The sequence below is a fragment of the Gymnoscopelus braueri genome, assembly GCF_963280865.1.
Source record: "Gymnoscopelus braueri genome assembly, chromosome: 23".
In the NCBI taxonomy this organism is placed as follows: Eukaryota; Metazoa; Chordata; class Actinopteri; order Myctophiformes; family Myctophidae; genus Gymnoscopelus; species Gymnoscopelus braueri.
The window spans coordinates 40,900,126-40,914,500 of record NC_137625.1 but is presented as its reverse complement, the minus strand read 5'-3'; the positions used below and the strand labels follow the sequence as shown (position 1 = coordinate 40,914,500).

At 42.8% G+C, this 14,375-nt stretch overlaps 1 protein-coding gene across 2 annotated transcripts in view; it reads left to right on the top strand.

The window, feature by feature from the left end:
• Positions 1-5,735: 5,735 nt before the first annotated feature.
• tmtc1 (transmembrane O-mannosyltransferase targeting cadherins 1) overlaps positions 5,736-14,375 on the top strand; it is a 92,431-nt gene continuing 83,791 nt past the window's right edge. For both annotated transcript variants that reach the window (XM_080421362.1, XM_080421361.1), the window contains exon 1: positions 5,736-6,309. In XM_080421362.1, the coding sequence (XP_080277488.1) occupies positions 5,924-6,309 (386 nt within the window). In that variant the 5' untranslated portion in view covers positions 5,736-5,923. The remainder of the gene's footprint in view (positions 6,310-14,375) is intronic.

Below are 14,375 nucleotides of genomic sequence, written 5' to 3'. Positions count from 1 at the left end.
GTGGACCCCCAGGGGTCCTTGAGGACTTACGGGCTTGTGACTCTGCTAGTGTACGAACAGAACCAAATGGACCCTCAAGGGTCCAATTGGTTCCATTTGTACACTCTTGAGTGCATAAATGCACTGAAGATTTTTCAGATTGGGGTCCCAGAGATAAGAACTGTTATCAAACGGGGGTCTGTGGCCTAATGCATATCAAACTGGGGGTCCTTGAAATTAGCCTCTCTCTCTCTCATATTAGATTTTCCCTGGAGAAATGCTTTCCCCATTCACCCTCCAACTTCCCACATCTCTCCATTCTGCACACACACACACACACACACACACACACACACACACACACACACACACACACACACACACACACACACACACACACACACACACACACACACACACACACACACACACACACTCTATCCTTCCTGCTATAACTGGGGTCATAGGGGGTGTTTGTGTGGGTACAGGGTGAAGGCAGCATGTCCTGCTGGGATGTTAACATGCCTCCCAGTGATCCAGAGCACTGCCCTGCCGCCCCCCCCCCCCGCGCGAGGTGTCACTGTCAACCCACTACCCTGGCAATTAGAGGCCCTGCTAATGAGGTGTGTGTGTGTGTGTGTGTGTGTGTGTGTGTGTGTGTGTGTGTGTGTGTGTGTGTGTGTGTGTGTGTGTGTGTGTGTGTGTGTGTGTGTGTGTGTGTGTGTGTGTGTGTTTTCATGCGTGTGCAAGTTTGTTAATGAGTGTGTCTGTGTGTCTCGGCACTGTCTCTCTTTGTGTGTGCTTTCATGAATATGGATAGGCTGCAAAAAAAGAAAGAAAAATCATCACGGTTAGGGAGGCAAGGAAAAAACTGAACTTGGACATCGTTGCTGTCGGGTGCATGATGTGTGTGAGAGTGTGATTGTATTGTTCCACTTTTACTTTGGCAATGTTAACGCATGTTTTCTCATGCCAATAAAGCCCTTTGAATTGAAGTGTGTGTGTGTGTGTGTGTGTGTGTGTGTGTGTGTGTGTGTGTGTGTGTGTGTGTGTGTGTGTGTGTGTGTGTGTGTGTGTGTGTGTGTGTTGTACTCTAGAGGTCCATATGTCCCCACAAGTGACTATAGGCTTACAAATAGGAAAAGATGTGTTATTGTTGGAGTTATGCCTGATATATACTTAGTTGTGCGGCGATGTCACACACACTGGCTATTTTCAGCTATTTTCAATGCTGTCCTAAAATGTACAAACAAAAGGACACATGTTGATGTCCTCAGAAGTATAGTAAGTGGGTGTGTATGTGCGTGCGTGCGCACGCATGGTAGAGCAGAGCATAACAATGTCTTCTACAGGCACCAGTCTAGGCGGGCTGGCAGCCTGTCAAGCTTGTGCTGCTCAGGTGCCATTCATGTGCCGCCACAAGGAGTCACTGTCAACTTCTGTCCAGGTCCCTGTCTCCCCCCACGCGCACACACACACACACACACACACCCACACACACACACACACACACACACACACACACACACACACACACACACACACACACACACACACACACACACACACACACACACACACACACACACACACACACACACACACACACACACACACACACAACAAGGGAACAGAGGAATCTAATTTAACTTGGTGCTGAAGGGAATTTGGTTCCAGAGTGGTAAATGATAGACATGACTGGTTGGGGAGCGAGACCACCACCACGGGCTAGCTTCCACAAATGTCCTCAATCAGCTTGTTGAAATTGTTTAAACTTTTTTTTATTCTATTTTGTATTCCTCCAGACTATCTAGAAGTGCACCAGGGATTTTGTGCTTTCGTTGCCTCAAACTCAAACCACGAGGCTTATTGGACTGAGCATCAATGAGACAGAAAAGGTCAGTGGCAAGCCAGCTACAACAGGACATGAATGGCAATGAGTTTCCGTGTCCACAAGGGGGACACCAGATGTTCTCGCTATAATTGTCTGATACTGTCTACCCTAGGCAGTTGGACGTACAACCAGTCTTGCTCTCCCTGTGTTCTCCCCTGTTTTTAACCCTCTTTGCTCTGTATTGAAGTTGTGTGTGTGTGTGTGTGTGTGTGTGTGTGTGTGTGTGTGTGTGTGTGTGTGTGTGTGTGTGTGTGTGTGTGTGTGTGTGTGTGTGTGTGTTTGAAAATCTGTTAATTTTGACACTGTCAAACGATGAAGCATAAATTAGGCTTTTGTTTTGGGGTATTATTGAATAGTCCCTGGTTGGAACTCAATAGTGGGAATAAAAAAAGAAGCATTTTAATTAACAGTTGCTACAAATATAGCATGTTCTGATTGTCCAATTTCTCGATGAGAGTGGAGAGAGTCCACCAAGTAAAATAAAATAAAAGTTTAATGCATTAACTTCTCCATTACAAATTAAAAACCTGACATGCTTTTGGCAGTTGGAGGGTCCCTCTGTTCTTGTCGGCTATCACGTGACATGCATGCACACACACACAACAAACAAACACCATCTGTTCCTCACTCACCTGGAACTGATGGAGGCTCGGAATCAGCCAACCATGTACCCTCATATGAATTATTAAGCCCACCCTTTGAAGGTGTGTGTGTGTGTTCTGGATAGTAAAAGCTGAGCTCACCTCTTAACGCCTTGAGCGACATCTTGCACGTTCCAGTCGGTGACCTTGACCCCAACCTGTTGACATATAATGTTCCCTGTCCTTACTTATGCATCTGATAGACTTTTATATCCTTGAATATTATGTGCTCACACACAGCCTGTGTAATACACGTCTGTGCTGACCTATAGGCAGTGGTGTAAAGTAACTAAGTACATTTACTCAATGTTGAGGTACTTTCACTTTACTGGAGTATTTCCATTTTTCTCTACTTTTACTTCTACTCCACTACTTCTCACGGGCAAATATTTCCACCACTGCTTATGCATCTGATAGATTGGTGGTTGATTTTTATATCCTTAAATATGTGCACACAAGGCCTGTGTAATACAGGTCTGTGCTGCTGACCTATTAGGCCTATAAATAGTGTTACACTCATCCTGAGTGCTCACTTACTGTAACCACTTAAACCATATAGACTTAGTAAGCTGGACCTGTGTTGGACCAGTGTGCTTTCAAACTCTGTAGAGACCAGAGCTACTGAACTCATCTGGTGTAGTGTAAGTATAGGATTTTCTTATCTAGGTTGCTATTAGTTGTACTTGGAGTGCTAAAGTATATTAGTGCTTTAGTTTAAGCAGTAGGCTGTTGTTAGTTTGTATTAGTTGTATTTGTATTATAGTGTGTTTGAAGCAGTAGGCTTAAAGCTGTTGAGCAGTTAAGCAGGCTAGCCCAATCAATTGTATTAGTATTAGTTTGTATTTGTATTAACTCCCCACTGACGTCAGGACAGCAGAGTCACTGCCCATCTTTCGCCACAGGCTGAAAACCCACCTCTTCAGGAAACACTAGCCTGACCCTTTCACTTAGCCTTGCATACTTGTTGTCAATTATTTGTACGAGCTCTTGTTTTGGATCTTGTTTATTTTGATACACTTATAGTTTTTTTAGCTCTTGCTCATTTGATTTTGTCTCATCTGTTTAAGAAAGTAGGTAGCTGATATATTGCACTTTTACCTTAGCGCTAGGTATACTCTTTGCTTGTTTTAGAAGAGAATGCACTTAAGACTTCCGGTGATTAGTCGTTTTCTTGCCTACCTATGTTGAATGCACTTATTGTAAGTCGCTTTGGATAAAAGCGCCTGCTAAATGACTGTAATGTAATGTTCTGTACTTGGACCAGTTGTTTTCGTCTACACAAAATCTCTGTCAAAAATAGACGACCGTTGCAACATGTAGTGAGCTTGTAGATCGGCTATTTTTGGCTAACCCCAGAATATGGATGCTGGGGTTACAAATGGACCCGTAACGGTCCATTTGATTCCAAATGTATACTCTCTGAGTTACAGACACTTAAGGGTCCATTTGGTTCCTAATAACTATCAATGATGTAACCGTGGACCTCCTGGAACCCGCTCAAGGACCCCTGTGGGTCCCCGGACCCCTGAGAACCAGGTTTTTACAACGCGTCATCCGGGGAGACTGCCACAGAATATCATTGCTGTCAGGCAGAAACCTTGTATCTACACATTTTAATTTTAACATTAAAATGTTAAAACATTTTTTAAAGTTTCTTTCGTAAATGAATGCTCTACTTCGTCAGCAGCACACAAAAGTAGCAAATAATTGCAGATCTACAACTTGTAGATCAGCTATTTTGTATTGATCAGCAGTTTTGGACGCATAAGGTTTCCACCCGACACAGCGACGATATCCAAGTTCAGTTTCTTCATTGCCTGCCTGCCTCCCTAACCGTGATGATGATGATCATGACTTAAAGTGTGTCCGTGTCCCAGACAGTGCTTGTCACTCTATTATCGCGTGCATCCCGGACGCTTAGCAGAGCATCATTAGTTTATTATGGCCTTGTCTGCAGAGAAAGGTCACATCTCTGCCGTTGCAATCATCGGTTGAGCGCTATTGATTTCTCTGGTGTAGGTGGGTGCTGATGAATTTCTCTCTCTCTCTCTCTCTTGCACGGGGAGAGAGAGGGAGGCAGCCATCAGCAGTGGTGAAAGAAGTAGCCTAATAGACCTATACTTTATTTATTCATTTTTATTAGTAGTACTTTATAGTAGAAAAATTGTACTCTGTTAAAAGTCCTGTATTCAAGATGATATAGCCTACTTAAAGTGCCAAAAGTAGAAGGACTCATTATGCAAAATGTCCATTTCAGAATTATGTATCATGTTATTGGACTATAATTATTGTCCTATGATAAATAAGATGATAATGTAATAATCTGATTATGTATTAATAATATAAATCTGCAACATAACTTGTGACTAAATAGCTCAAATAATTGTAGTGGAGTAAAAAGTACAATATTTGCCTCTGAGATGTAGTGTTGTAGTAGTAACCTATAAAGTAGCATGTCTAGCGACTATTAATACTCAAGTAAAGAAAAAGTACCTCAAAAACTGTGTGAGTAAATGTACTTAAAGTTTCCACCACTGGTGCTGATGAATCTGGCAAGCCAAAGAGAGAGAAAGACCGTCTCCTGCGCATGCGTCAGAAGGCGGTTGCTTGCAGTGTTGCCATGTCGGCTTATTATAAGCGACTTTGGGCTTCCTTTTCTGTGAAGTTGCTTGTAAATAATGGTAGTTGCGGGTTGCGGTTTTTTGGGCTTGTTAATCTAAAGTGTACTTGCTTATTTTGGCTTGCTTCCAAATTTTGTAATTATTATTTTAACCAGTGGTTCTCAAATATTTTCATGAAAATGTTTTGTGCCAGGGAGCATTGATTAATTGATTGATTGAATACTTTATTTAGCAGTTTGCAAAAAAAAGTACAGGAAAGTACAGTTCAATACAACAAGGTCTGCTAAAAAGATTTTAAACCCAAGAAAGCCTATGGCTTGTTTCCATTTGTGTTATCAGAACGATTCAAACATTCCAAATATACCACATTGTATTGCAAGAGTTTTTGAAAATAGCAGATCTACTGTGAGCTTGTAGATTGGCGTTTTAAAAAAAAAGCCGATGCATAGGTTTAAAGGTTGCTCATGTGGCCTATATTTGCTTCTTTTGGGCTTGTTTTCCTGGACCTGGTTACTTATTTCTCTCACAAAACATGGCAACACTAGTTGCTCGCTTTGCTGTCCAGAATCAGCAGTACGTACACACATACACACACACACACACACACACACACACACGAACAGCCAGTCAGTCCCGCTGCTGCAGTTAGGTGGGCCGGGGCAGACAGTCAGTATTAATACCCCATAGGAAATGGACATGGGCTCCGACGCGCCGCCGTGCGTTCTTCTCCCCATAGTCCCCAACATCGTCGACCAGCAGCAGCAAGAAGCGATCAGGCCGGCGGCGACATGACAGCGCACCACCACCAACACCACCAGCAGCACGGAGCCGCCGGAGGAGGAGGACGCGACAAGACGACCGTCACCACCACCTCCAAGGGCCACCACCGCCAGCAGCTCCTGCGGCTGCAGGTCCAGCTGGACCCGATCCTGGTCGTCATGCGCCGCCTGCGCGCCGGCCGGTTCGCCGTGCTGGCCGCGCTGTGCGCGCTCTGCTACGGCAACTCGCTGCACGGCGAGCTGGTCCACGACGACGTGTGGGCGATCAGCAACAACCCGGACGTGCGCCCCGGCTCCAGCCTCCGAGCCGTCTTCCAGGACGACTTCTGGGGCAAGCGGATGGCGGACAACACGAGCCACAAGTCCTACCGGCCGCTGTGCATCCTCACCTTCAAGTAAGTTTCTCCTCCTCCTCCTCCTCCGTTCCTCCAGGTCCACATGTTGCCCTGCGCTGCGCTGCGTCCCGCTACAAAGAAACTGTTTTTTAAAGCCCAGATGTGGCCGAAAATAGCCGATCTACAAGCTCGCAGTGGTGTAAAGTAACTAAGTACATTTACTCAAGTACTGTACTAGCCCCTACGGAACCTCTCCCTCCGCTAAGTAGCTCCGAGATGAGGTCCCTCTTTAATTCCTGCCGGCTGCGGTACCCATTTTCGCACATTTTCCACTTTTACATGTTTCTTACCCCTTTCTGCACATCGTATCCAAAAAGCAAAGCAATTGCGCCACTCTCTCAGATGTTTTAAGTTCTAGCGGAACATAACAGCTTCCAACGTGTTGAAGAAAGTATTTAATTTGCATCGGATTTCATCCGGTTCCATGTTTTTAAGACATTGCGCAAGAGTTGCGCCCGTAGAGATAACATTACTGATTACCCTACTGGTCAAATGTTGAATTGCATCTTCTAATGCAAAATATTATGGAACCGGATGAAATCCGATGCAAATTAAATACTTTCTTCAACACGTTGGAAGCTGTTATGTTCCGCTAGAACTTAAAACATCTGAGAGAGTGGCGCAATTGCTTTGCTTTTTGGATACGATGTGCAGAAAGGGGTAAGAAACATGTAAAAGTGGAAAATGTGCGAAAATGGGTACCGCAGCCGGCAGGAATTAAAGAGGGACCTCATCTCGGAGCTACTTAGCGGAGGGAGAGGTTCCGTAGGGGCTAGTACTGTACTTAAGTACAATTGTGATGCATTTGTAGCCTACTTTACTGGAGTATTTCCAAATTTCAATGCTTTTATTTCTGCTCCACTACATCTCAGAGGCAAATATTCTACTTTTCACTAAACTGTAGTTGCTAGTTACTTTGTAGATTTTGATTATTATTACAAAACATGTATTAACCACTTCAGCCCTATTTAAACTTTGGCTATGTGAGCTTGTAGATCTGCTATTTTCAAAATATATTTTAAAATACATTTTAGACATGATGACTTGTGAAATGGGACATTCTGCATAATGAGTACTTTCTGCTTTTGGTACTTTAAGTACATTTTGATACCAAAACTTTTGTACTTTTACTCAAGTACATTTTTTATTCATGACTTTTGTAACAGAGGATTTGCAGTATAGATACTTTATTACTTAAGTAAAAAGTATATTTTCAATCACTGGTTGTTATTTTATCCCTAACATCTAACTCATAGCCCGCTGGGTGGAAGTTGAAGGGACCCATGAATGAGCGCCGAATTAAATCTGACGTCATGCCTTGATTTTCTTTTTCTGTTTATCGCTTTATATATTGATTTCTTTGGCAACGTTTCGTTGTGCATGCGCCTCGCCCTCTGCTCTGCGCCGTCCTGTCCTTATGTAATGTGTTGTTTGCTTTAGAAAGTCTGTGTGCAGCTGAATATTTCCATGCTAATTGCAAAAGCATGTCGCAGTGTTTCGGATAAAGTACCGTATGTGCGTAGGATACCCCAGACAGACAGACAGACAGACATTGGTCCAAAGTCAAACGTTAACCGTTTCCAACACTATTTTTAGTAGGCTACTTGTTGCGCAGCGTTGCTGGAACTTTCCTTTCATTTCACTGCAGTTTAGTTAACATGTATTATTGGCGTGGTCAGCGTTTTTAGGCGAGTGGGTCGTAGATAAACAGCCCAGAAAGTGCAGCAAGTAACGGGCTTGTAAACACGATCAGAGCGGGGCTCAATGGGAGTAGTTCGGTTCTCTGACTGAGGAGGGCGTGTCTCTCAGCTGAATGGCATTTAATGGTAAAATATGATGTGAATCGATAGGCTACGCAGTTAATGTTGCGAACTTGAGTGGAGTGTAAATGCATTTGTTTGTTTATTTTTATATAGCCTGCCCTACAGTCTTGTCTTTGACAACATGGATAAACATTTAATACATGTATGTTATTGCTATGTCTGTGAGACTGATAATAAGAGTTGTAAATCCATTGTTGATCTGTGATAGCATCATGAAGTCATAGTGTAGTGATGGTAGTTCATGGCTGCATTTTTTTCCCCTTTGCAATTAAATTCACAAATGATACTTTTTGCCTGTCTCATACTGCTGGGCTTATGGTGCTGCCTAAAACACACACACACACACACACACACACACACACACACACACACACACACACACACACACACACACACACACATAGCATGTCTTCTTGTTAGTGAGGTCTGTTCACTAAAGGCTTGATTCCTGTGTTTTGTACACACACACACACACACACACACACACACACACACACACACACACACACACACACACTGCATGGCTGTATGCACTGTGCTGTCAGACCCTGAGCAACCAACCACTTAACTGTGACAGCTCCTCCCAGTGCGTTGCACCAGTCAGAGAGAAAGACATTTCAAAGATGCTGGATTTTCCCCCCTTCTCTTTCCACAAATCTACATTTCTCACAGTGGAGAAAAGATAACAAAGACCTGCTCTGAATAGAGCCTTTCAAACAGATCCACTGCGTAGTAGATTAACGAACAGTGAGGTTGTCACTTGCTGTGTGTGTGTGTGTGAGACAGAGACAGAGATAGAAACAAACAGATGCTTTTCTGCATGATGATAAATCTAGCGAGGTGATGTTGTGCGATGATGGTCTAATACACTGGTTCTCAACCTGTGGGCCGGGGCCCAATGGTGGGCCGTAAGGATATTGCAAACTGGGGCCCCCAAATGATTGGCAAAACGCTAAGATTTTAATGATAATATAATATTAAATAAATAAAAGAAAGTGTGGTATAGTTAAAAGTGTGGTATTTTTTTCTTTGAAACCTTGAAAAATGAGTTTTCATTGTGATATCGATAAATAGTCACTTAAATTATGCTACATTGGTTCCGTCTACCCAAGCCGGGAACACAATCGATTGATTGATGGATGGTTAGAATAAGCATGGTCTGAAAATGCTCACGGCCCACCCTTCTGACCACTTTCGGCTGCCGTGTTAAGTGGTCAGATGGGTGGGCCTTGAATGCTTCTCGAGATGTTCAAGTGGGCCCTGGCCCCTGAATGATCCAGACAAGGTTGAGAACCGCTGGTATAGTAGTACACAGTAGTTAGTTGGCCTTCCAGTGTAGAAGCAGCTCGGCTGCATGCAAGCCTTCCCTCCGGAGGTACAGTTGTTGAACATCTATAGGTTTAATCATGTTTCTTCTGGGTACAGCCATACAACACCGTTCACCGGCGCTTTACAAAAACATCTGCTCTCAGTAAAGTGGCTCGAAGCAAACACACACACGCACACTGTTGTGTGTGTGTATTTGAGAAAGGGAGAGAGAGCAGTAATGGCCATTGACAGTGGAGGTGAGGAGGTGATTCAGGAATGACTCAGCGATCAGTCTTTACCATATTGTTCTCTAGAAGGTTTTTTGTTGTTGATATTTTTGGACACTAGCCCAGCAGAGCTATTTAGCTGTCAGCTCCATGCCAGTCCTCATTCAGCGCAAGTCTCTTGCATCAGCACAGGCTGCTAAATTAATCACCCAAGACTAGCAGTGAGCTCCAATTTAAATTGCTTCCCGCTGCAGTAGCTCAGGACGAATTAGACACAAGGCTTTCTTCCCCCCCCCCCATGAACACTAGGTTTACAGCGGAGCACGTCGCATGGTCACATTCACGCTTTCCACACCTGTGCCCTTGGGGTCGTTTAAAGGTGTATTGTATTTGTGTCACGCCTGGGCAGACATGAATGATATTCAGTCACGTGTGGGGCTGTCACCATCATGACATTTTACGTGATGATTAATTGTCATAAAATAACGATTTATTTGTGACTTGTCGCGTCCTCCTCCTCCTCCTCCGGCGGCTCTGTGCTTATTTGTGTTTTTGGCTTTGAACATGTAAATGTTATTTATATTTCTGTTTGGCTTCTAGGCTTCATTAACAAAAGCTGTGCAGGGCAGATATAGCAAATAACTTAAATATACAAAGAACTGACTGATACCAATAATCAAGATTTGTCAAAATAGGTCATATTTAATAATTTTATACTCAACATTTGTTTAATGCATTGTGAGCTTGTAGATCTGCTATTTCCACTATTGTTTTTTGTAATTTTAGAAAATATCTGAAAATTTTCAACATCAAAACTATTCTGACGATTATGCAAAACAATTGTGATTATCTCAAATAATTGCAATCAGGCGATTATGCAATAATTGTGACAGTCCTGAGCAGAACACATGGTGCGCGTGTGTGTGTGGTCACATTCACGGTGCCCTTTATTCCACACCTGTGCTCTTTTGGGTCGTTTTATTTGTGGTCACACATGGGCAGACAATGATATTCACACTCACGTGCACACACCTGTAGTGTGCCAGCGGGGACCTGGGGGCTCAGTATATATAGTCTGTTTATGTGTCAGTGATCACGGTGGGACCTTTGAGATATCTTCAAGGTGAAGAAGACACACACATAAAATAATAAAAACAAACACACACAGCGTTACATGAAGGCAAGCACTGATGAGCAGCACAGTGGACAGAACAACGACTGGCGGGAGAGAATTTACAATTCATGCAGCATTTCATCACCAGAAAACGTGCATGTCCAAAACGTTACTTTTCATGAAATTGTAAAAAAGAAACTGTGTTTCAAATGGATCCAGTGTAGTTATTTATTTAACAAGATCTTCTTGATACTTTTCATTGGTTAAATTTTTATAAAACCCAGACACTATTATTAACCACTGTCTTATTTTATCCTATGTCTCAGGAACTGAAAAAAGAAATCACTTTTATGTAACTGCACACAAGACGTAACAATAAAGAACCTTGAATTGTGCTCTTAACCACTTGAACCCCAGCGTCCATACTCTGGGGGGAACATTAGCCAAAAATAGCAGATCTACAAGCTCACAATGCGTCGCATTGCAATCATTGTGAGCTTGTAGACTGCCTATTTCTTTTTTCCTTCTGGGCTTTTTCTGCCTTTATTGATAGGAACAGTAGGCTGACAGGAAATGGGGAGAGAGATGGGGGAGTGTGGCATGAAGCAAAGGTTGTCGGGATCGGGAGTCGAACCCGAGACACGCTGTCAGGCTGGATTATCAGCCTAGGTGCCCAGGCGGTTACGCCAACCGTCCGGGCCTAGATTGCCTATTTGTGGCGAAGAGATTTGGTGTAGACGTAAAAAGTGGTCAAAGTACAGTTGTGAAACTCTAGTCCAGTTCTCTAAGACTAGAGGGGTTTAAGTGGTTTAGAAGCTAGGATACCAGGTAGACATCACACCTAGCATGTTGTTTAGACAGATGCTATCTAAATAGAATTCTTACGGACGACACAAGGAGGTGTGTGAGTAAAATAGGAGCGACTATAACGGCGGTAAAGAGACACACTGCAGCATGAAATGACTTTGAAGCACACAAGTAAACAAGGGAGTAAAAAGAGAACGTGAATAACAAGGGATGACAAGGAAGACGGTAAAAAAAAGATCACAGAATTCCGTTTTAATGCATCATAATGAGAAACAGGAGGTGGGATTCATGCTCTTTTTAAATTGCATCTTCTTTCGGATAATTCCCATCAGAGATTGCCACAGCGGATCATCTGTTTCCATCTGGGTCTGTTTTCTGCGTCTTCCTCAGTAACTCCTGTTACATGCTCTTTTTTATACATAAACAGTAAAATCCTCTGTTAATTTATCCATTTGTAACTCTTGAGTTAAATTAACACTGAGGATTGTACAGTGTACTGGAGGTAAGAAAAGGATAAAAGAACAAAGTGATGGATGTATGGACCCCAACAAGAAGAAATATCAACGCCTGAGTTTAAAAACAATTAAAAAAAAAGACCGTTGAACTAGAATGTATTTTATTTTAACACTTAAACCCTATTCCAAATTTGTAAAAAAAGAAGAAGAAGAAATTGCACATCTACAAGCTCACAGCACATCGCAACATGATGCGCTGTGAGCTTGTAGATCTGCTATTTTAAACATTTTGAAAACGTTGGACCATTTTCGCCAAAAATTACGTACCCAAAATGGGGACGGCAAGTTGAAAGTTGTTAGAAATCAGGACACATCGGCTGCATAATTGCCGATACCGATCACCGTCAAATAATTGCTGATGTATCGGCCAAAGCGATATATCAGTCAGGCTCTAATGATGACATTGTAGCCTGGTAGGCTCGGTGGCTGAATAATACATCTCCAGATTGTCTTAGCATTCACTGTACCTCAGTGGTTCTCAACCTTTTTTAGATCAGGGCCCACTTGAAAATCGCAAAAGCGTTCGCGGCCCACCCTTGTGACCTTGTGAAAATAATGTCTTCTGCAAATAACCACCATCAGATTTAAAATAGCATCGCCTTAATGCCCGAGGACTGATAATGATGCATGTTTTAAAAATATTACTGAAAGGTTCACACATTAACATGCCCATACAAAGCATAACATTTTAAAACCGCACAAAGTTAATCAAGAAAGGAGCAATTGTGTACTTGAATCTGTTAAGTGGTCAGATGGGTGGGCCACGTGCATTTTCAGAGCATGTTATGATCAATTGATTGTGTTCCGGCTTCGATCAATGGAACTAACGTAGTATACTATAAGTTCCCATTTAGCACTATCACAAAGAGAACTCGCCTTTCAAGGTTTTAAATAAGAAATGGCGTGACATTTTTATTTATTCATATTTTTAAATATTTTTGTAATGTTATATTATCATTAAAATTGTAGTGTTTTGCCAATTATTAGTTGTTCTGAACCTTGGTTCTGAACCTTGGTTCAGAACAAAAACCCTGAACAAAAACCCTGAACCTTGGTTCAGAACAACTGCTCTACACCCCCCCCATCATATTCCCTCGAGAGATTCTCCAAAAGGTGATGCTATTTTCAGTCCAGTGTAATGTAATGCACGGAGTCGAGACAACACCTTACGTTGCAGGGTTTTCGGGAGAAAAATTTACTCCATCGGCGGGCGGCACAGTCCTTTCTTGCTGATACAGCCGCCTCCGGAATAATTAGTGGTGGGCTATACCAGGATAGACCAATGTAGTGTGTACCGCTCCACTCCTGCTGCTGTGCGGTGTGTGAGAGAGAGAGAGAGAGAGAGAGAGAGAGGGGACAAGAGTGCTGTGTCATCTCACTTGTCAGTTCCCCTCCACCTCCTACCAGCGACACATCAGAGGACGCTGTGTCTCCAGGGACATGCGGCTGAGCAGTGACACAAAGCCCAGCTCCACTCGCCTGCACTGTCAAACAGTCTTATGTACCAGAGGAACGTCCCCCAGGTTGGGATGACTCACCCTAGCGATCTGTTTATATATTTAATGAGTCCATGCCATTTCAACATTCAGAAATGTGGCGGGAGGTGGACGCAGTGAGAACTGGACGGTCACACGTTCTGACTCCGCAGCAGCCACTTCTGTCAAGGGTTTTTGTTGACATGTCAAAAAGAGAATCCCCACTTGTTTTATAGGAATAAATCATATGACTGAGGATGTGGTCTAAAAGTGTTAAAAAATTATGTTTAAGCTCAACTTTAAATACCAGGGTGACTTATCGGCTGTAAGGGCAGATCTGTATTATAATCTTGAGGGTAAACTTGCTTTCTCTTCAAGCCTTCATATTATTTATCAGCTGAATTATGAGTGGAACTGAACAGGGTAGAACACAATGGACAAGGGACAGGAAAGGACAGAACATTCTTCTTGACGTAATGAATAAGATGGTGGCTTTCAGTTACATTATCACCAATTACCTTCAAAGACATGGAGTTCTAATTATTATCAGAGATATGCCATTCATAATGGGATAGTTCTGTTTTCTGTGATACCGCACATCCCCAGTGTTCTTGTCAAATAATGGAAAATGACTGTGGTCAGCCAGTAGATACTGGCTAGCATAAATCAATCCATTAATTAGTGTGGTTGCCCTAACAGGGCAACCAGACTATAGTAATCCTCACACTTTATTATTAATATAGATAAACAATAGTTTAGATCGTCTCTCCTCCCACAGTTTTTCTCAAATTCAAGTA